At 41.5% G+C, this 22,201-nt stretch overlaps 1 protein-coding gene across 2 annotated transcripts in view; it reads right to left on the bottom strand.

Moving 5' to 3' along the window:
- Positions 1-637: 637 nt before the first annotated feature.
- Positions 638-22,201, bottom strand: part of LOC109933318 (A-kinase anchor protein 8-like) — a 36,341-nt gene continuing 14,777 nt past the window's right edge. For both annotated transcript variants that reach the window (XM_020532301.2, XM_048617945.1), the window contains 7 exons: positions 13,050-13,101; positions 10,894-10,960; positions 10,209-10,350; positions 6,808-6,913; positions 2,628-2,758; positions 2,109-2,204; positions 638-1,317 (listed from right to left, as the gene is read on the bottom strand). In XM_020532301.2, the coding sequence (XP_020387890.1) occupies positions 898-1,317; positions 2,109-2,204; positions 2,628-2,758; positions 6,808-6,913; positions 10,209-10,350; positions 10,894-10,960; positions 13,050-13,101 (1,014 nt within the window). In that variant the 3' untranslated portion in view covers positions 638-897. The remainder of the gene's footprint in view (positions 1,318-2,108; positions 2,205-2,627; positions 2,759-6,807; positions 6,914-10,208; positions 10,351-10,893; positions 10,961-13,049; positions 13,102-22,201) is intronic.

Genomic DNA, 22,201 nt, shown 5'->3' with positions numbered 1-22,201 from the left:
AATACACTAAAATAGGGGCATAAAGGAACAAAACCAAATCCCTTTTGCTAAGCATAGACCATTCACCAGAGAGGGGAAGATCAAGAAGTATAGTGAATACAGAGCAACAGGTGAGATTAGGAGAGATGGAATCACAGGAGGAATCATCCGGGGACACTTGTAAAGCATAAGGAATTAATGCTAATCACGTTTGTCATTACTATTTAACAGCAATCCTGCTGTAACCATTCATACATCCTTTAGGTTTCAATGCTATAGATAGTTCCTCAATGTTTCTCATCAATGCTATTTTGTCTCTCACTATTATCAATTCTTAATCACCTCCTGACTTCCATCTAATCATAACCTCCTCTTTCATCTTGCTTAACCATTTTCCTTTTTGCTGCTTATTAGCTATTCATATATAATGTGCCGGTTCTAATCCAAGGTCAACCTGTACTGTAGCTGTTCCACATACTACCTAACAACACATTCATTATGTTGTGTTACTAAACACAGTGTCTTGGTTTACAAAGCCCAAAACATAAGTTTTTAAACTGACAAAAGCAAAAACCCCTTCCATACATCTCATTTCCATAATGCCTAGTCCTGAAGATACTCATCTGACATGCTTCAAAAGATTGTCACATTAGTCAGATTATAGAAAGAATGTTTATTGTAAAATGTTTCACACAAAGGTTCAGGAGAGCTTATGGTCTACATCATGAAAAGCCATTCAGCACAGTACATAGGAAGCATTTACTAGACTCATGAAACAATCAGCTGGAACTCAAGTACAGCAATAACACAAATCTACTAGCAGGTCAAACAATGAGAAACGTTAAAACTAGTATAAGTTTTAGTGAATGACTGGGGAACATAATCATTTATCCACATCTGTTTATCAAGTCACTAAATTTACTCTAACTCTGTGTCAAATGGCAATGCATCATCCTCTCCTTCTAGAATCTTATCTTCATCAGCTTCAAAAGGCTCTTCAGGGTCCTTGCTTTCAGTCACATCATCCTCTCCCTCTCCCAAGTCTTCCATTTCAGCTTCAGGCTCTCCCTCTGCCTCCATTTCTTCATCTGCAGCATCAACTGCATCCTCAGGTCTATCTATTGCTTCTTCTCCTTCATCACCCTCAGCATGTTCTTCACCATCATCCTGTTCACCATCACCACCTTCAACCTCTTCACCACCTTCTCCTTCTTCGCCCTCTCTCTTCTCTCCATCATTCATGCTGTCATTGAGCCCATCACCCTCACCATCACCTTCTTGCATGCCACCTTCTTCTTCATCTTTGTCATCTGGATCATCAGTGAATGGTTTCTCACCCTTTGGAGAAAACAAATTTAACAAGCAGCATTAGGTATTGTTATGTAGAACTGACAATGATGCAATGTAAATCACTGATTTGGGCAATGTTATTTTGTTCCTTTATTCAAGAGCCCAACTCTAATCCTACTAAAATTTAGGAACAAGGTGTGAAATTCTAGACAAATCCAAATTTGATTAACTACCAGGGACACTGTGGTCAACAAAACAAAATCTCACTACAGAACTGGTCTCACATTTGGGCCAAGAATCCTTTCTACTAAGCTTTACAATTTTAAGTTAATTTGTATAGTCTTGTCCATAAGTGAGATTGCCCCACAACAAAATGCAGTCAACACGGAGCAGTCTAGAGCAGAACAGAAATGAGTTGTCTCAAAACAAACTTAGATGTTCGGATAAGCTGCTTAGAATTGTTCAGGCAGTTCAGAGACCTTGGCTCAACATCAACCCTTTGCTAAAGAGATAGCAAGAACTGCAGATGCTGGCGTCAGAGACACACAGTATGCAGCTTGAGAAACACAGCAGGCCAGGCAGCATCAGAAGAGCAAGAATGGGCTGGGTTTAAGTATGCGGTCAAAGAGTTTCAGGGCAGATGAAGAAGGGTCCCGACCCAAACCATTAACTTTTCTGCTCCTCTGATGCTGCCCGGCCTGCTACGTTCCTCAAGCTGCATACTGTGTCTCTCTGACTCTACGCTGTGCTGACCCTTTGCTAAACCTGACTTAAGAATGCTAGACAAGGCAATTTTCTTTCTTTGCAACAGTGATCAAACAAGATTATTATATGCTTACCTTGACATACTTCTCTAGCATTGTTGCAATGTTGCTGTTATTCAGAATACTCTTAGCAATAACAAGGCTACCCTTTTTGGCTCTCTCAATTGCCATCTGGTTAAGAGGAAGAAACAGTAGCAAGTTAATACTGTACAAACCTGGGATTTCATGGATTATGGAGCTTTTCAGTTAAATATCTTGAATGTTGAATCAAATCCACATTTATTCAGAAGTACTTCTAACAGTTATCAAAATCTTGAAAGGACAACAAATGTGAACCCGCAGCAAAAAATAAATTCACATATCACACATCACAAATAGTTCCCACAATGCATTCAATACTTTTTTTTGGCCCATTTGCATGGTGTGGGGGTCATGCAGATAGCAAGGAGACAAAGCATTGAGGAAGGAGTGGGGGTGATTAAGGGGTACTGAACGATAAGAATAGAACAGGATGAAGACTATCATTACAAAAACGAAACTAATTTCAAAGAAAATGCTTTGCTGGTACTGATCTGAAACTGCTCCATCACTTACTTTGCGGTTTCTGTTGTGCTCAGCTGACCTTAAGTGCTGCCCAATGAAGCCAGTCTGCATAGGGATGAACAGCTCACAAGCCATACAATGAGCTGCCTCCACCTTTTTCATGCATTGTTCCATACCAATGCCTACAATAAGAAAAAAAAGTCTAGTTACAGAAACAAAGTTTAATTGGAATTTCAGCAGGCATGAATCCAAAATTAAATGAATACAAAACATTATAACAAAAGGTAGATTTACTGTGACCACTCTGACAATAACTGTAGATTTGTCCAGTTTCTGTGGGGACTTCACAAACCATATTATGCTGAACCAAAGCATAAATCAGAGCAACAGATGAACAGTCAACAACACACCTACAAGCATGAGGAATAAAAACAGGAATAGGAGGTTCCCATTCAACATGATCAATACTCAGAAATAAAGCAGGATTGCACTGAAGTGACATCTATTACACTTTACCTTGAAAGGAAATCAGAATTACTACACAGCATCATAAATAGCTTTGGCAGTTTGGGCTAGACTCTCCTCGTATCCTGGCTTCCTCTCACAACAATTCTATCACTCAGATACACAAAAGCAATAAAGAGCAAAAAAAATCCAGTACAAATATTTAAGTGTGGTTCAGGAAATGTGCCTGACATTTGCAAATTCTATCCACACCAATAATTCTCAAGTACAAATAGTATTCCACATCAACACCAAATTTAAAGAGACATTATTTGTAGAGTTTAAATTTAATTGATTTTGTGTAACTTCACTGAGCTGCATGCCGACACATGGTATTTCACAACCAACTATTTTCAGTTAAATGTTAGCATTTAGATGTGAAGCATCAATATTGTAGCATGCCACTTTCCCCTACTCCTGCACCCAATATCACTGTTGACCACTTCTGGATAAGGCAGAGATAATAGAACAATACAACTTTCCCACCCATTCCACACTTTAAAAACACATCGTGTGTATGTTTCATTTTCCACCTTGTCAGACTGCCTACTTTAACTACATCACAATAAGGCATTATTTCTGAAATGATCTTGGCTAAAATATGATCAAAGTTCTTTCAAGCATTCAAAAGTGGGAGAAGCATGTCACTGGTGGTTGGTTGTTACAGATAGATCCACAATGCCAGTAGGAACCCCAGAATTTTGACCCAGATGACACCCTTATAGGTGGTGCTCCCAGGTAAAACTGCAACCCTGGTCCTTCTAGATGTTAGTGGTCGTGGGTTTGCAAAGTGCTATCAAAGGAACTTTGGTGAATTTCTGCAATGCATCCTGTAGATGGTACACACTGCTGCTACTGGAGCAGTGGTGGAGGAAGCAAACAGTGCCAATCAAGTGGACTTTGTCCTGAATGATGACAAGTTTCTCAACTGTGGCTGGAGATATACTCCCCACTTTTTCAGATGAGTGTTTGATTACAAACCTGAATTGTGCCTTTTCAATGTTGGACAGGCTTTGGGGAGTCAGGTCAGAGTTATTTGCTGCACTATTCCCAGCCTCCAAGCTGCTCTTACAGCCATTATATTGATCTGGCCAGTCCAGTTCAGTTTCTGGTCAAAGGTAAAGCTGAGGATGTTGATAGTAGCAGATTCAGAGATGGTACTGCTAGTAAATGTCAAAGGGTGGGGGCTGGATCGCCTCACACGAGAGACAGTCATTGCCTGGCGTTTGTGGGTCACAAATGTTTTTTGGCACTTTTCATCCCAAGCATAGATATTGTCCAGATCTTCCCATATTTAGTCTTGTATAGCTACAGCATCTGAAGAATCCTGAATGGTGCAATCATACCCACCAATGACTTTATGATGGACAAATGTAATTGATGAAGCAGCTAAAGACGGTTGGGTCTAGGACACTACACAGAGGAACTCCTGTAGAGATAACAAGGTGTAGAGCTGGATGAACACAGCAGGCCAAGCAGCATCATAGGAGCAGGAAGGCTGATGTTTTGGGCCTAGACCCTTTTGTTATCTCAGATTTTCCAGCATCTGCAGTTCCTACTATCTCCTGTAAAGATGCCCTGGAGCTGAGATGACTGATCTAACCACAAACACCTTCCTTTGTGCTATGTATGACTACAACCCAGTAGACAGCTTTCCCCCAGATTTCCATAAACTCTCATTTTGTTAGGGCTCCCTGATGCCATACTCAGTCAAGTATGCCCTTTATGCCAAAGGCTGTCATTCTCACCTCACCTCCGAAGTTCAACACTTATCCATGTTTGAACCAAGGCTGTAATGAAGCCAGAAGCTGGTGGAACCCAAGCTCAACATCAGTGAGCAGGTAATTGACAACACCTTACATCACTTGACTGATGAGAGTGGATTTATAAGGCAGTAAATGGCCAGTTTGGATTTGTCCTGCTTTTTTGCGTACAGGATATATCTGCACAATTGCCAGGTAGATGACAGTGTTGCAAATGTAGTGGAAGAGCTTGACTAAGGATGCAGCAGGTTCTGGACAACAAGTCTTCAGTACCATCACCAGAATGTTTTCAGGATCCACAGCCTTTGCAGTACCTAGCGCCTCCAAGTTTTCTGATGTCACATGAAGTGAATCAAAGTGGCTGAAGACTGCCATCTGTGATGCTGGAAATCTCCAGAGGAAGCAGAGATGAATCAGCCACTTGGCACTTCTGGTTGAAGACTGTTGCAAATGCTTCAACCTTAACTTTTGTACTCATGAGCTTAGTGCCCCTGTCAATCAGGATGGGGTTATTTGTGGAGTAACCTCCTCCAGTGAATTGTTTTAATTATCTACCACCACTCTCAAATGGATATAGCAGGACTGCAGAGCTTACATCTGATCCATTCATTGTCAGATTTTTAGTTCTATCACTTCCGGCTTATACTGTTTAGCACACAACTAGTCTTATGTTTTGCAGCTTCACCACGTTGTCACCTCATTTTTAGGTATATTTTTCTGCTGTTGTTGGCCCACAGCTCCTCACAGATGCCAAGTCTCAAGTTGCTAGTTGTGCATGAAGTCTGTCCCCTTTAGCACGGTAATTGTGTCCACACAACACAATGTAAAGTGTTATCAATATAAACACAGGGCATTGTTCTCACAAGGACTGTCCAGTAGTCACTCGCTACTGAGATGTGAAGGTGTACCTGAGGCAGTCAGAGTGGTGAGGATGAGAGCAAGTATATTTTGCCTCTTGTTGGTTCCCTTACCACCTATCACAGACCCAGTCTGTGGACTCCATCAGTTCAATCAGCAGAGCTGCTGCCAAGTCACTCCTGAACGTGAACAGTGAAACCCTCCAACCTAAGTATATTCTCAATGCTTCCTCCAAACGTTATTCAACATGGTGGAACATTGATTCATTAGTTGATGAAGCACGGTATGTGGTAATCAGGAGATTTTCTTGCCCGTGTTTGATCTGATGCCATGAGACTTCATGGCATCTTGAGTCAATGCTGACGATACACAGGGCAACTCTCTCCTGATTGTATACCACTGTGCTGCCACCTCTGCTGGGTCTGTCCTGCCAGCAGGACAGGATACAGTCAGAAATGGTGATGTCTGAAATAGTATCTAAGGTAAGAAACCACGTGTACATGTCTGTGAGGCTGCTTCTCAACTAGTCTGAGACACCTCTCCCAATTTTGGCACCAGCCCCATATGTTAGTAAGGAAGACTTTTGCAGGGTTGATAGGGCTGTTTTTACCATTGCCATTTCAGGTGCCTAAGTTGATACCAGGTGGTCAGTTTTATTTCTTTATTGAGACTTTCTAGTAATTGTTATAACTGAGTGGCTTGTTTGGCCATTTCAGAGGGCAATTTAAAGAGGCAATCACATTGCTGTGGGTCCAAAGTTGCATGTAAGCTAAATCAGGTAAGGATGGCAGTTTTTCTTCCCTAAAGGAGATCAGTTAACTAGATAAGTTGCTTTCCAACAATGAACAGTGGCTTTATGGTCATCATTAGACTCTTCAATCCAAATTTTTAATTGAATTCAAATTCCACCATCTGCCATGGAAGGATTCAAACCCAGGTTCCCAGAACTATACCTGGGTTTCTGGATTAATAGTCTAGTGGTAGTCCAGGCAATTGCCTCCCTAAATTTCAAAAAATTTATTTTAAACTGTTACAATCGTAGTTTACAGAATTAATTCTTAGAAATCAAATACAACTGGGCATTGAATAATTAGTTTCTGACTTACCTTGGAGTACATCATGTTGCTGCATCAGCTGCTTTTTCAGAATAGTTTCATCTCCGATTTGCTCCCGACGTTTTTGCGTTTTTTTATTCTTGTTAGAGATATACTCCTACAATAAAATTTGGAGCGATCATTACCACACATGAAATTAAAGTCAGCCTGGCTCCCCTAATGCTCAGTAGCTAATTGACAGATTAGAGTTACAAGTAAAAAGTACGGTAAATCCTCAGTATCAGCCAAATCACAAATTCATCTATTTATGCTAAGTAACAACAAAAAACAATTGCAGGCAAAAATCACATATCCGGTGATATTTTTAACCATTTTAACCTATTTGTAATGATTGCTGCATTTGTGAATTTCATTATTTGCAAGGGTTCTCAGGAATGGAACCCTTATGGTTATGAACATAGAACATAGAACATTACAGCGCAGTACAGGCCCTTCGGCCCTCGATGTTGCGCCGACCTGTGAAACCGATCTGAAGCCCATCTAACCTAAACTATTCCATTATCATGACTGTAATTGGCCAGAGTCAAACTCTCAATTCTGATGACTAGCTAGTGATCCCAGCTGAAAGTACGCACATCCAAACATCTCCAGTGGAATGCCTTACAGTTGCATAGCCTATCAAATTTACACCAGCATGGAATGACTATATTGCTCAGGTATCAAAAGGCTGCTAACTATCAATAGAACCAAACCATGTCAAGAAAATGACTGATTAAACAAAAACAATTAAGGCAAAGAAATCAATAGAAATAATACACCACGTAACATTTAATCAAATGTCAAGGAACTGAGAGAAAATATTTTTAGTGTGTGACTCTCAAGGACCTCAAAGATCATGGGTGTTTACTGTTTGAAAACAGTGAAAGACAGAAACCAGACAAAAGGCCAACGAAACATCCATAAAGAAAGATGTAAAGACTAAATTAAACATTTTTTCAGTATACAGCTAATAATGAAAACCTCTTCTATACCTACAGATAAACTTTTGAACTTATAAAGCCAGGACAGAGATAGAGGTGTCTCATCTTAGAGCACAAAAGAGTCAAGTTTGACACCAACTTGCTTGAAGGTTGAGGCAAAGACACTGTAACAGAATTATTCCAGTTTGAGAGTGTAGTATTCTTTTAATCTTATTTGTTTAAATATCTAATTGTTTTTAAGGATTTAAACATTGCATACAAATTTAAAGTAGAATAGTCACATTATAACTATTTTGAATTGATTATACATCTAAGACATTAGTCAGAAAATAGACCACTGAATATTCACTTAGAGTGGTCACTGTCTGCTTAAGTGAAATGATTGTGTTCAAATATTATATATTCTATGATAGTGTTCATTACTACAATTTAAATTTAGAGGTGATACTCTCAATAATTTATCTATTATGAAGAGTTTAGGCACATTCTTGCATCCTCACGACTATAATAATCACAAGATAATAATATTCGAGACGTCTCCATCGAGGATTCCAAGCACTGATGTTAGTGAACTTGTGTTGGTGTTTTTTGCTATAATATACTTGCAGATGCATTCCACCTAGAGATAACTTTGCTGGTCTAAGCACTCCCAGGAAGAGGCACGTTTCATTAGAGGACCCAGTCTATCATAGAATCCCTGCAGTGCATAAAGAGGCCATTCAGCCTACCAAATGTGCATCCCACCCAAACATACACCCCGTCCGTAACCCCACATGGGTTTTTAACGATGACTAAAATACCAAACCTGCAAATCCCCTGACACAATGGGGCCATTTTTTAGCATGGCCAATCCACCTAACCAGCTCATATTTGGCCATCTAGAGCACATCCATTGAGAGTTAAATTGGTCAAGTTCCTTGCTGATCCGAAATGTCTTAGTTTAGGTTTTAAGCTGACAGGTTTAACTTACCAGGTTTACAATGTGCTTTCACTGCATTCAAGAAAAATGGCTTTACGGATTAACGACCCTTTGCAAACATATCTGATTTTACAAATAGCACCCCAACTACAAAACGTAAAACCAGTTGCTTTCAAAAGATGAATGCAATACCTTCTTTTAGAATCAGATTACGGCAATGTTATCATAAGATCAAATGAACACTACAAAAAGAGTTTATGGGCATGGTTTTAAACTTTCACTAGACTACCACATACTCCAAGAGATCCATTACTTTTTTCCCCCTTAACATTAGAAACTGCAAATTTCTCCTGCTTAAGAACTAGAGTCATAGCGATGTACAGCACGACCCTATGACTCTAACAACAGACCCTTCGGTCCAATTTGTCCATGTCGGCCAGATATCCTAAATACATCTAGTCCCATCTGCCAGCATTTGGCCCATATCCCTCTAAACCCTTCCTAGTCATATATCCATCCAGATGTCTTTTAGAAGTTGTAATTGTACGACCCTCCCCACTTCCTCTGACAGCTCATTCTAAACACGCACCACCCTCGGCATGAAAAAGTTGCCCCTTAGATCCTTTTTAAACCTTTCCCCTCTCATATTAAAGCTATACTCTCTAGTTTTGGACTTCCCCACCCCAGGGAGAAGACCATGTCTATTTACCCAATTTGTGCCCTCATGATTTTACAAACCTCTATAAGATCACCCCCTCAGCCACCAACACTCCAGGGAAAATAGCCCCAGTCTGTTCAGCATCTCCCTGTAACTCAAACCCTTCAACCCTGGCAACATTCTTGTAAATCTTTTCCAAGTTGTGAAGCTCCAACAGTTTAAGGCTTAATTATCAGTACTTCAAACATGCCAATTTGTTCCTTGATCACAGCATGGTTAGTCATCAGCTAGAGTGGCGTAGATATATTCAATTAGCTTCTGTACTGGAGGAAGCCATGGCCAGAGATTCTGTTCTCGATTACAATGTAATTATGCAAGCTGATAGAGCCACAGAGACAGAGAAAATAGAACGAGGGGGAGAAACAAAGCAACCTGTCCCTAAACACAACAATAAAACAAACAAAAGATGCTGGAACTCAAAAACAGAAACAGAAATTGCTGGAGAAACTCAGCAGGTCTAGCAGCATCTATGGTCAGAAAGCAGGCTTAACATTTCGGGTCCAGTGACCTTTCTTCAGTTAAGTCTGTTTTGTCTCTACAGATGCTGCCAGACTTGCTAAGTTTCTCCAGCAATTTGTTTGTGTCATCTAAACACCACTGGCTGCAATATTCAAGCACATCTTTGGTCGACAGCCACATGAAACAGCCAAGGTAGACTGCAATCAACATTTTCATACATTTTAACCCAGTGAGACCTTAGTCACCTGCTTTAGAATTTATTCACTACTAGTGAAGTAACAGGAACAAACCTCCAAGGTTTCAAACATAAACTCAAGGTTACAGTCGGATATCCCACAAGAAAATTAATATTTTAAAAAGGCAGAAAAATGCATACATCCAAGAAGTCAGCAGTCTGAGGTTTAAGCTTGGTCCCAATGAATTTTAAAGTTTCTTTGTGAAACTTGCTCTTCATGTGAGCAGCAATCTCCTCATCTTCAAATGTACGGAACTTACAGACTGAACAGGCATATGTTATCCTGCAAAAAAAACCCAAACAGGATTAACACGAGGAATCTGGCCCGAGGGTGATCAAGAAATCCTAAAGCATTTATTTACACTTCTAATTATTAGGCAATCATATACATATTAACAACGCAAATAGACACTGATATTGCCAATACAAGATTCAGAACTAATTTAAGTAGAGGTAGTATTAAAGTTGAATGCCTTGGGCAGCTGCTCAAGTTTTACATGCTAAAGGCAGTGGCAGCCCCTCCCAGTGTAGAATGCGCTGGGAGGTAGATATGCCTCCTTCTTCCCAACATAAATGATGTACTTCTGCAACCACTGGAGTTCACAGAAGTGATTAATTCTTACGAGAGGACAGTAACCACTATCACCCAATTCTTCCTCTGTAAGCAGTAAGGGGAGACAATAGCTAAAAAAGGAGTTCCCATCTTTTCTTAAGGACAATACACAGAAACTCAGCATTGCACATTTCTACAACATGTGGATCATAAACAAGATAGACAAAAACTAATTCCTGACCAAAATAGCACCATGGCACTAGTGATCAGTACCTCTCTGCGAGGCGGTCTCGATTCTTCTTGGGCTTGCCGGTCTTCTTCTTCTCTTGCATAGTAGGAACTATTTGAAAACAAAATTGTCAATGTATTATCTTTTAATTAATTAATGCAAAGCACCAAAGCCTTGCAACAGTCTCATTTGCTGCGTATGAGGTGATTAGTCCTCCGCTCAGTCTGTCAAGTGTACACTCCCTAGTAACAGGCTACACTGTTTGCATCTCTCTAAAAGTGCTTCAAAGGGGTCTGTACTGAGCTCTGGCCATGGTGGTTCAAAACCTGCATTCAACAAATGGTATTTGTCACAAGGAACATATCAGTGATTTCCCTGGCCTTTTAAAAAATTGCCAGTTAAAAAAAGGAAATTGTGAGGTATCCTTGGTACCGACTATTAGGACAAGATACATAAATCAGAAATATAACATGACTCATTCATAAATGCTTTTACACTGCCTTATTGGGTGGTATGTTTCAACAAAGAAAATCTCATTGGCAAAAATTAAAACCTGGAGGTAATTACATGCCGAAATAAACATTTGTTATTAAATTAATATTCAATTCAGTAAGAACGCCAAGGATGTAGACAGTCTCACTTAGTGTGACAGTAGGATAGATTCTTAGGCTACAGAAGAGCTTGTGGTTTTGACGAAGCATCGCATCACTGAGCCCTAGCAAAACTGGAGTTAATGGGAAATCAAAAGGATAACTCCCCACTGGTTGGAATCATACCTGACACAAAGGAAGATAGTTGGAGTTCAATTATTTCAGCTCCAGAATGTATCTGCAGGCACTCCTGAAGACACTGTGTAGGCCCAACGTCTTCAGCTGTTTGATCAATGATTGTCCCTCCACCTTAAGTCCATGTCTAATTGCAGCACGACCTGGACAACATCCAGGTGTGGACATGCAAGTAGTGAGCAGCATTCATGCCACACAATTGCCAGGCAAAGATCATCTCTAATAAGAAAGAATCTAAACTTGATCGCTTGAAAGTTTGGCATCATCAATCATCGCTAGTTTCCCCCATTATCAACATCCTGGAACTGATCATTGACCAGAAACAGACTGGACTGTGCATAGAAATAGTGGCCTAAACAGCAGGTCAGAAGCAAGGAATACAGCAGTGATTAAGTCATATCCCGGCTCCCCAAAGCCTGCCCGCTCTCTACAAGATGCAAGGAGTGAAATATACCCCATTTGCCTGGATAAACATAACTGAAACCACACAGGACGCTTGGACGCCATTCAAGACAAAGCAACCCACTTGACTGGCACCACACCCATAAACATTCACTTCCTCCTTTAATCAACACTTAGTAGCAGCAGAATACCAACCATGAGATGCAGTGCAACAACTACCACCACCTGGAAGGACGAGGGTAGCACATACAAGAGAGCATCAACACTCTCAACTTCCCCTCCAAGCCAATCACCATCCTGATGTGGAAAATATTACCACTTCTTCAGCATGGCTGGGTCAAAATCTTGGAATTATCTCCCTAACAGCATTGAGAGTGTACCAAACCAAATGAACTGTGGTTCAAGAAGGGCAGCTCACTACCGCCTTTTCAAAGGCACTTAGGGCTTGGCATTTAATGCTATTGCCGACAGTGACATCTATTTCCCATAATTAAGAGAATAAACCTTTGCAGCATTTAACTGAAGGGAATTTCATCACATACAGTATTGGATGTAAACAATTTGACAAGGTGCAGCCAGAAGAATTTTTTGGGCAGAGATGGAGGAGAAATAACACTGGGAAAGCTGTTAAGATTGGGAGTTAAGATCCTTGGGAGCGCTTCGAAATTCACCAAGCTCCTGCCTGCTTTCCTCAAACCTTATTTTATAATCTGCCTACATGGTGGAATTCCACCCAGTTTTATCCTGCCTATTCTAAAATTCTCTATTGAGAAGACCTAACTATGCATGGACTAGGTATCATTTTAGGAATGATACCCCAATCTAGGATTTCAGTCTAGGGTGCCCTATTTCAAGAATTGACAGTAAAAGAGGGAGTGAATAGCAGCATTCATGCCCAAAAACATAAGAGGGCAACTCTGTACTCTCCTGTATCATGTACATGAATGAAAATTGGCAAGGTTTACATGTTTTACAGCAATCACTGAAGAAACTACTGTTTAAGTTAAACTTACAACGCTTTGGTTTCTTCTCGCCTTTCTCACTTGAGTCCTTGTCCTCACCACCCTGAAAAGGATGCAATTCACAGTAAATCTAAAATTTTAGATTCCTAAAACAAAGCAGTCAGGTTAGATCCTAACACAGGCTGGTAGGCAAGGGTGTACCTTTACAAGCACCAACTACAATTAAAGCAAGATAGATAATCCTCCAAAAATTTAGATATACTTTAGCTACAACTTTACTTGCATTCTCTATCCTCCCAATGCACTGTAAAGATATTAAAAACAGTCCTCATTTTGATGCTTCCATAGCACACTTAAAGAAATAAAAATAAACATTCCCCACATTCTTCCTTCTCTATGCTTCACTCCTCCCCGTCCTGTTTCATAATTGCCACTGATTTGCAATTAATGGCAATTGATAACAGTTTGCCTTCTATCCCACATAACGCATATTGCAGCTCTTGAATAAATTATTCCAAGACATTTCCAGTCTGTGAACTGTCGTGATCTGTAGCTCGAAACTACCAGCGCTTCACCTGCTGTCCACTAGCCTTGTAAACATGATGCCAGTGCCAGGAATTCCACAATATTCCAACAACATCAAGTACTTCTAGCTATGTCAAGTGAGAGGGTCAGTCCAGCACCAGGGAGGAATGCTGTAGGGGTGTGGTGGTATGTAGTTAACAAGATGAGTTTGTCAATAACACAAGAAAACCACAAGGCTTCATGGAGAGAAACCCTCCACAAAACTTGATGAAAATGACATTGCCAAAATATCAAGAGAGATTCAGCCCTAGATGACTAAATGAGACTAACATGTGTAGAAGAAAATATTTATACCTAGGAAAAATTGTTTTGATCTGTGAGGCCATCCCTGTGATTGCTGTAATTTAGCAGGATAAAGGATTTGTATTTACATAATGCTATAAGTTAGGAATACTTGAAACGTATAGTGAATTACTTTGAAATGCAGTTACACTTGTCCAATTGTCAAACATTTTGTGCTTAATAGCACTTTGTGACCAATAACGGCATAAATAACAAGTCATCTATGTTTAGTAGTGTTTATTGATAGAATTCTAATGGTAGCTTGCTGTTTGCTGTTACTAATCACAACATACTAAACTACGCCCAATTTTTACTGACCTATTAGCCATCAATTATGCTGTTGTCAATTTATGCAATGCTTTAAGCAGATTGACACTGGTGCTGTCAAAAGTAGCAATGCCCCATAAGAACAAAAGTTTAACGTGTTTCTCCAGCAATGAGCATTGGCCAACTCGGAGGCCAAGAAGTGGCAGATGGAGTTTAATTTGGTGTTGCATTTTGGTCATATGAACAAGGGCAGCACTTATACAGTTAACAGTAGTGCAGGGAGCGTTATTGAACAAAGACATCTTGTGATTCAGGTACATAGTGTAGTGATTGTAACGAAGTCAGCCAGGTAAACCTCAGGGTAAAAGATCCCTTATTTGGGCTGTTGACCTGGTCTAATCAGGGAGCCCTAGTTGACAGATAAACAGATATGTCAGGGGCTCTGTTTAAACAGAGCTGGCTGAGAGACCTGGGTCAATGTCAGAGGCAGTCAGTGTGTGAATAAAATGTGACTTGGTGATGGGATGCCAGCCTCTGTAGAGTTATTTAAGTGGTGACAAGAGAAAAAAAAAAATACGTTGATGAAATTCACTCATAGAAGTTGTCTTTGAGTTGGGATAAGCATTTCTGGCATCATACTGTCAGTTGGGAAGCATGAATTGTTCGATCTTGCCACTTGGCCTGAATTGAGTAAGAGAAGTCAGGCCGGTATCAAAAAGAGTGCAGACCCTGGAAAGCCCACCTACATCTGGCTTGAAACAGTTAAATTGTTTAGCTACACCCAAAGCAGAACCAAAATAGGCATCTGGGTTAAGTAGTCACCCGGTTCTTAGATGGTACCCATGCATGGCTCTGCATGTATGGTGAACATTTTGCAAAGGTCTACCCCTGGCTGGCGTGCTAACAACAGAAAAGACCAATAAAGAGCACTTAGACAACTTGGACGTAATCCTGAGACATTTTTCCAAGGCAGGCATACACGTTAGAAGGGAAAAATGTGTGTTCCAGGCAGTGACTAACTTGGGCTATAGAGTCGGCAAGAACAGGGTACACCTGTTGGTAGATAAACTGCCCCAGTTCCTATCTCTGTATCGGAGCTTAGGTCTTTCCCTAGGCTCATGAATTATTACAAAATGTTCATACATAACCTGGTCTCCATCCTGGCACCCTTGCATCTGCTACTGAAAAAGTGTCAACCTTGGAAATGGTTTCATTGTCTAGGCATAGCCTTGAAGGAAGCAGAAGCAGCAGCTATTGTCATCTAAGATGTTAGCACACTATGATCCCAAGCTAGATCAAGTGCTGACATGCAATGCCTCCCTGTAAGGTATTGGGATATTGTTGGGTCACAGATGGCCCAATGCAGAGGAACCCCAATAGCGTACACTTCCTGGATTTGGCTGATGCAGAGCGCAATTATACCCAGATAGAGGAAGGAAGGTTTAGTGGTCATCTTTGGTGTGAGGAAATTCCATCAAGACCAAAACAGAACTCAAGTCCCTGCTAGGGCTACGCAGAGAGGACAAGGACGTACCACACATAGTTTCAAGTAGGATGAGAGACCACCACCGAATTAAAAGTACATACAATTACAAGTTGAAACACTATCTGGGAAGCAAAGTAGCAAACGCTGATACCTTGAGCTGCCTCTTGTTGGCAGATACACCACTGATGGTGTCACTAATACAGGAGTCCATTCTGATTTTAAACTTCTGGACACCCTTCCGGTTACTGCTGACAATATCAAACTGGATGCAAAACGTTCTGGTCCTGGCAAAATTAAAACAGCCAGTGATGATAGAGGAAACAAAAAAAGGGCCATCACAACCAGAAGTGAAACCTTCTGGACCCAGCAAGACCAGATCACCATAGAAGACAGCATTTTATTGTGGGGAGCAAAAGTGATTGTCCCAAGCAAAGGTTGCCATCAGATAGTGGTTGAACTCCACCAGGGTCATCCAGGGGTGTTGAAAATAAACACGTTGGCAGGAAGTTACATCTGGAGGCTAGGATTGGATGCAGACATAGCTACATCGGTGGGGCAGAGCCCAGAGTGCCAACAAGGACAAAAACTACTGCCAGCAGCACCCCCATATTTTTTTTTTTGGGGGGGGGGGGGGAGATGGTGTGGTGGGGAGAATGGCCAGGGTAAACCCTGCACTCGGTTACACATCAACTAACCCGAACCTTTTCATGGGCTCAACGTTAGTAGTCATTGTGAACACCCACTCAAAGTGGTTGGGCATGCACAGAGCTCATTTTTCAAACACAGGATGATGGCCAAAAAGCTGCAAGCATCTTTTGCAATACATCGTTCACGGAAACGTTGGTCACACACAACGGGCCACCATTTACTAGCTGGCAATTTGAATATGCCCTAAGTCAAATGGCATTCCGCACATAACATCCAACATCGAATGATCTGACGGAAAGCACAGTCCAAACTCTGAAGGTCGGTTTAAAGAAAGAGCCTGCAGCTTCATCTGATTCCAAACTGTTCCAATTCCTATTTGATTATCAGACCACCCCTCATGCAACTACACCAGATTCCTCTAAGACAGGGAGACAGTTCACTTCTAGGGATAAAATTTGGTGCCAAAACCACAGAAACGGCCCTAAATTGGTAACAGGCATGGTTGACGTGATATCAGGTCCTGTGACATACCATTCGGATAGGTGAGGTGGTCCTGAACAAGCATGTGGTCCACATGAATGCTGCAAACTTGCAAATGGGGCAGGAGCGAAACATACCCAGCCTCTCAGAACAGACATGAAGGTTATCAGAACCACCGATTCTCCTCCTCCGTCTACTGTCAAAGAAATCTGAGTTTGAGATAGACACAGTGGATGTCGCAGCCGTGATGCTTATACCGTCTGAAGAGGAGGATGAATTTCTTCCAAGATGCTCTAGTTGCAAGAGGCAGGCTCCAATTCAGTACACACCATCTGTACCCAAGGCCGAGTCGGAGGAACCCAATCCAGGGCGAAAATGCCCCAGGAGAGGCTACAAAGAAAAAAAGAACATGCCTATGTCCTTCGACTTAGAGGGGGAGGAATGTAGTGATTGGATCAAGATCAGCCAGGTGGACCTCATTGAGTAACCTGGTTCATTCAGGGAGCCCTGGCTGACAGATCTAAACAGGAGTGTCAGAGTCCTGTTCACTCAGAGCTGGCTCTGAGAAAGCTGGACCAGTGTCAAGTACTATGCATATGTGACCTTGTGACGGGTTATCAGCCTCCGTGGAGTTATTTCACATAGTTCTTTGAAAGTTGCGTCACTGGTAGACAGGTTGGTTAAGGTGGCGTTTGGCACAGCTTGCCTTCATTGCTCAAACTACTGATTATTTGAGTTGAGACATTACGTTGCAGTTGTACAGGACATTGGTGAGGCCACTTTTGAAATACTGTACAATTCCAGTTGCCCAGCTATAGGAAGGATAATAATTAAATTGGAGAGGGTGCAGAAAAGATTTACAAGGATGGTGCAGAAATGATTTACAAGGATGGTGCTGGGATTGGAGGGTTTGAGTTATCAGAGGCTGGATAGGCAGAGACATTTTTCTCCCTGTACATACAAGGTTGAGGAGTGACCTTATAGAAATTCATAAAATCATGAGGTAAGGCGAACAAGCAAAGGTCTTTTCCCTAGGGTAGGGAGTCCAAATGAAGATGAAAAGAGAAAGACTTAAAAGGGATCTGAGGGGCAATTTTTTCCTAGAGGGTGGTTTGTGTGGGGAACGAACTGCCAAAGTGGTAGATGCAGGTACAATTACAACATTTTAAAGATATTTGGACAGGTACATGAATAGGAAAGGTTTAGAAGGGTATGGACCAAATGCAGGGAAATGAAATGAAATAAAACTAGTTTTATTTGGGAAAATTGTTTGGCATTTCTGGTTTGGATTAAGGGTCTATTTCCATGACTATGACTACTTCAGGGGACAAGATTATTTTACCCGAAAAGCACGTTTCCATTCATTTTAGTCACAGTTTGGTTAGTTGCTAGTCATCGACAATAGAATTGTGAGATTAAAGATTTAATTCAAAAAGATGTATTCTTAATCTAACCAAACAGAAGAGACTGAAAAAAAAGTACCTTACTGCACAACTACAAGATCCAAGTGGACTGGTGATACGCAGATCCATTAGGTATAGGATCAGAATTAGGTCATTTGGCCCAAAGTTTGCTCCACCATTTGATCATGGTGGACATGTTTTTCACTGCCTTCTCCCCATAACCCTTGATGCCCTTACCAATAGTGAATCTGCCTTAAAGACATTCAATGACTTGACCTCCACAATTTTCTCTGGCAATGAGTTCCACAGATGCACCAGCCACTGACTGAAGAAATTCCTCATCCCAGTTCTGAAGGCTCTTCCCTTCATTGAGACTGTGCCCTCTTCTACTAGTTGCCCAGACAATATAAAAGATTCTTGAAATACTAAACAGACAATGAGGCTAGACTTCTTGCATTTCTAAAGAAATAGTAGACGGGAGAAAGAATTTTAAGTGTGCTCAGCGTAATTGACTTTTTTTGCAGAACCCTTGATTGCTCAATATTAATAAGCCTGCTATTTTGAGCTTTTAAACTGGAAGATTGTGACAGGATCAAACAATGTCAGCATGGATTTAAGGGGAAGATGTGCCTGCCAAATGTGCTGGAATTGTTTGAGAATGTAACTAGTAGACTGGATAAGGAGAAGCCAATGGATGTGGTTTATGTGGATTTATAGTGAAGTCCCACATTAGAGATTTGCATGCAAAATTAAAACACAATGGGATCAGAGATTATGTACTGAATTGAGAACTGGTTGGCAGACAGGAAACAATTCACAATCTAAGTCCATGATTTAGATGAGGGAAGTAAATGTAATACCTCCATGTTCGTAGATAACTCAAAGCCTGGTGGGAAGATATGCTGTGAGGAGGATGCAGAGAAGCTGGAGTGATTTAGACAAGTGGTAAATACATCGCAATGCAGAATAATGTGCATAAATGTGAGGTTATTCACTTTGGTAGCAAAAATAAGCAGGCAGATTATCATTCTGAATAGGGGAAGAAGATTGGGAAAGGGGGAAAGTGCAACAAGACCTGTGTTGTGTACACCAGCCACTGAAAATAAGCATGCAGATGCAGTAGGTGCTAATAAGACAGAAGTATATTAGCCTTCTGAGCAAGGGGATTAGAACACAAAGCAGGCATGTCTTGCTGCAACTGTAAAGGACCTTGGTGAGACCACACCTGGAGTAGTGTGTGCAGTTTTGGTCGCATCTGAGGAAGCATTTCTGGCCATTAAAAATGCACAATGAAGGTTTAATAGACTGATTCCTGGAATGGTGGGACTGATGTATGGCGTGAGACTCGATCAATTAGGACTATATACAGTTTAGAAGAATGGGGTGGTGTGGTGGTGGAGGAGAATGTCAGATACCTATTAAACTCTAACAAGGCCATACAGGCTAAATGAATGAAGGATGTTCCCAATGACTGGGCAGTCCAGGACCAGAGCTCATGGTTCAAGGATACAGGGTAGGCTATTTAGGACTGCGATGAGGAGACATTTCTTCACCCAGAGATGGTGAGCCTGTGGAATTTTCTACCACAAAAAGCAGTTGAGACCAAAAAAAATTGAAAGTTTTTAGGAAATATGTAGAAATAGTTTTTTTTAAGGACTAAAGGGTATTGGGAGAAAGCAGGAACAAGATACCCTGTCAGATGATCAGCCATGGCGATATTAAATTGTGCAGCAGGTTCAAAGAGCCAAATAGCCTCCTTTTGCTGATAGGTTTCTTTATGCTGTTCATAGAAACTAGCTAAGAACAGCCACTTTGCAAAACTTCAAGCAACAACTCTGATGACCAGACTTTTGACCAAGGGAGAGAAAAAAATATTCATGAATATCTCCAGTACACTGTGAGGAAGAAAGAAATATCTTAGAACATTTAGTGGTCTGCTAAAGGATAGCAAGAACTGCAGATGCTGGAGTCAGGGTCAATACAGTGTGGAGCTGGAGGAACACAGCAGTTCAGGGAGCATCAGAGGTGCAGTAATGTTGACATTTTGGGTCGGGACCCTTCATTAGGGCTGGGGAAGGGGAAGGGAACTGGGAAATAAATGGAGGAGGGGTGGGGCTGGAGTAAGAGAGGCAGGATGGTGATAGGTGGATGCAGGTAGGGGGTAGTGGGGATTGGTCAGTGGGAAGGGTGGGGCAGAAAGGTTGGAAAGAAGATGGACAGGTTGCATCAGATCAAGGAGGCCGGGGTTGGGGAGATTTTGAAACTAGTGAATTCTATGTTGAGGCCATCGGGCTGTAGGCTCCTGAGGCAGAACATGAGATATTGTTCCTCCAATTTGCGTGTGGTGTCATTGTAACACTGGATGGACATGTCACCAATGGAGTGGGAGGCAGAGTTAAAATAGTTGGCAACTGGAAGATATTGTTGATTATAGGGTACAGAGTGCAGATGTTCCGCGAATCAGTCACCGAGTCTGCACTTAGTCTCACTGATCACATCGGAGACCACATCGGGAGCAACAGATAGTTGGAGGATGTACAGGTGAACCCCTGTTGGATTTGGAAAATTTATCTAGGGTCTTGGATGGAGGCAAGAGGGGAGGTGTAGCACCTCCTGTGGTTGCAAGGAAAGATGTCGGGTGTGGTGATGTTGGAGGGGAGAGGGGAGTGTGGAGCGTGGAGTGGGTGAGGCAGTCATGAAGTGAGCAGTCCTTATGAAAGGTAGATGGGGTGGGGAGGGAAGTCTGTCTTTGGTGGTAGGGTCGGACTGCAGATGGCGGAAGTGGCAGAGGATGATGCCCTGGATGCGGAGGTTGGTCTGCAAAAGCTGCTGCGCCCGCCCAGGAGTCCAGCATTCATGTTCTCAGAGATGTTATTATACACTCTGGAGCAGGTGGAACTTGAACCCAAGCAGACTAATCTTGATTGCTAATAACTTTCATCTCTGTCCCTAAAGAAACAGATTAAAGGTTAATTTATTGCAAGGTGTTTTAATGGTGTGTGACAACTTTATATTGAACAACTTCCATATTCCATTTTAGTTAAATGAACAAATTCCAATCAGAGGGATTTTTTGTAAACTTGCACTTAACTGATTATAAATTGTATGAACACAGACCTCACATGGTAGTAGTAACAACAATTAAATACTACAGTTTCCAAGGTCAATGCAGACAACTTGCTAACTCATTCAAGTGGGCATTCTATAAGCACAATCCTCAACAGCAAGCTACTCTGGCAAGACAAGCAAGCTTTCCCATTCTCACCAACCACCCATTAACATTTTTTGGCATTTACAACAGCAAGCTCACCCAAATCTCCTTGATTTTGAGATGCTAATTCTAATTACACTGCAATCATCACTACTTCCTAACAGCACCGCATGTGCACCTATGATTTCAGGTTCAAAGTGGTGGTTTGCAAGAGCAATGGGGATAAATCACTCGCGGTATGTCCTAGGTTCACAGCCCATCAAAAAATCTATACAAAAGCACAGACCAGGAATTGGACCTAGCACTGGAGCAGCTTACAAACTTCCATAACCACACCAGAAAGATTTTAACTGCCAACCAAGGATCAATTGCACTGCACAACCTAACACATTGATACGTGCTATTCATGTGGACCATATATCCTGAATAAATCTAGTCCTACTTGCCAGCATTTGGCCTACATCTCTCTTAAACCCTTCTTATTCATATATCCATCCAAATGCCTTTTCAATGTTGTAATTGTACCCACCTCCACCACTTCCTCTGGCAGCTCATTCCATACATGCACCACCCTCTGCTTGAAAAAGTTACCCCTTCGTTCCCTCTTAAACCTTTCCCTTCTCACCTTAAAACTATACCCTCTAGTTTTGAACTCCTCTACCCTAGGCAGAAGTCCTTGTCTATTTAGAGATAGTAGGAACTGCAGATGCTGGAGAATCTGAGATAACAAGGTGTACAACTGGATGAACACAGCAGGCCAAGCAGCATCCGAGGAGCAGGAAAGGTGACGTTTCGGGCCTAGACCCTTCTTCAGAAAATCATTTTCTGAAGAAGGGTCTAG

The sequence above is a fragment of the Rhincodon typus genome, chromosome 38 (assembly GCF_021869965.1).
Source record: "Rhincodon typus isolate 14 chromosome 38, sRhiTyp1.1, whole genome shotgun sequence".
In the NCBI taxonomy this organism is placed as follows: domain Eukaryota; kingdom Metazoa; phylum Chordata; class Chondrichthyes; order Orectolobiformes; family Rhincodontidae; genus Rhincodon; species Rhincodon typus.
This window is presented reverse-complemented; position numbering and strand designations above follow the sequence as displayed.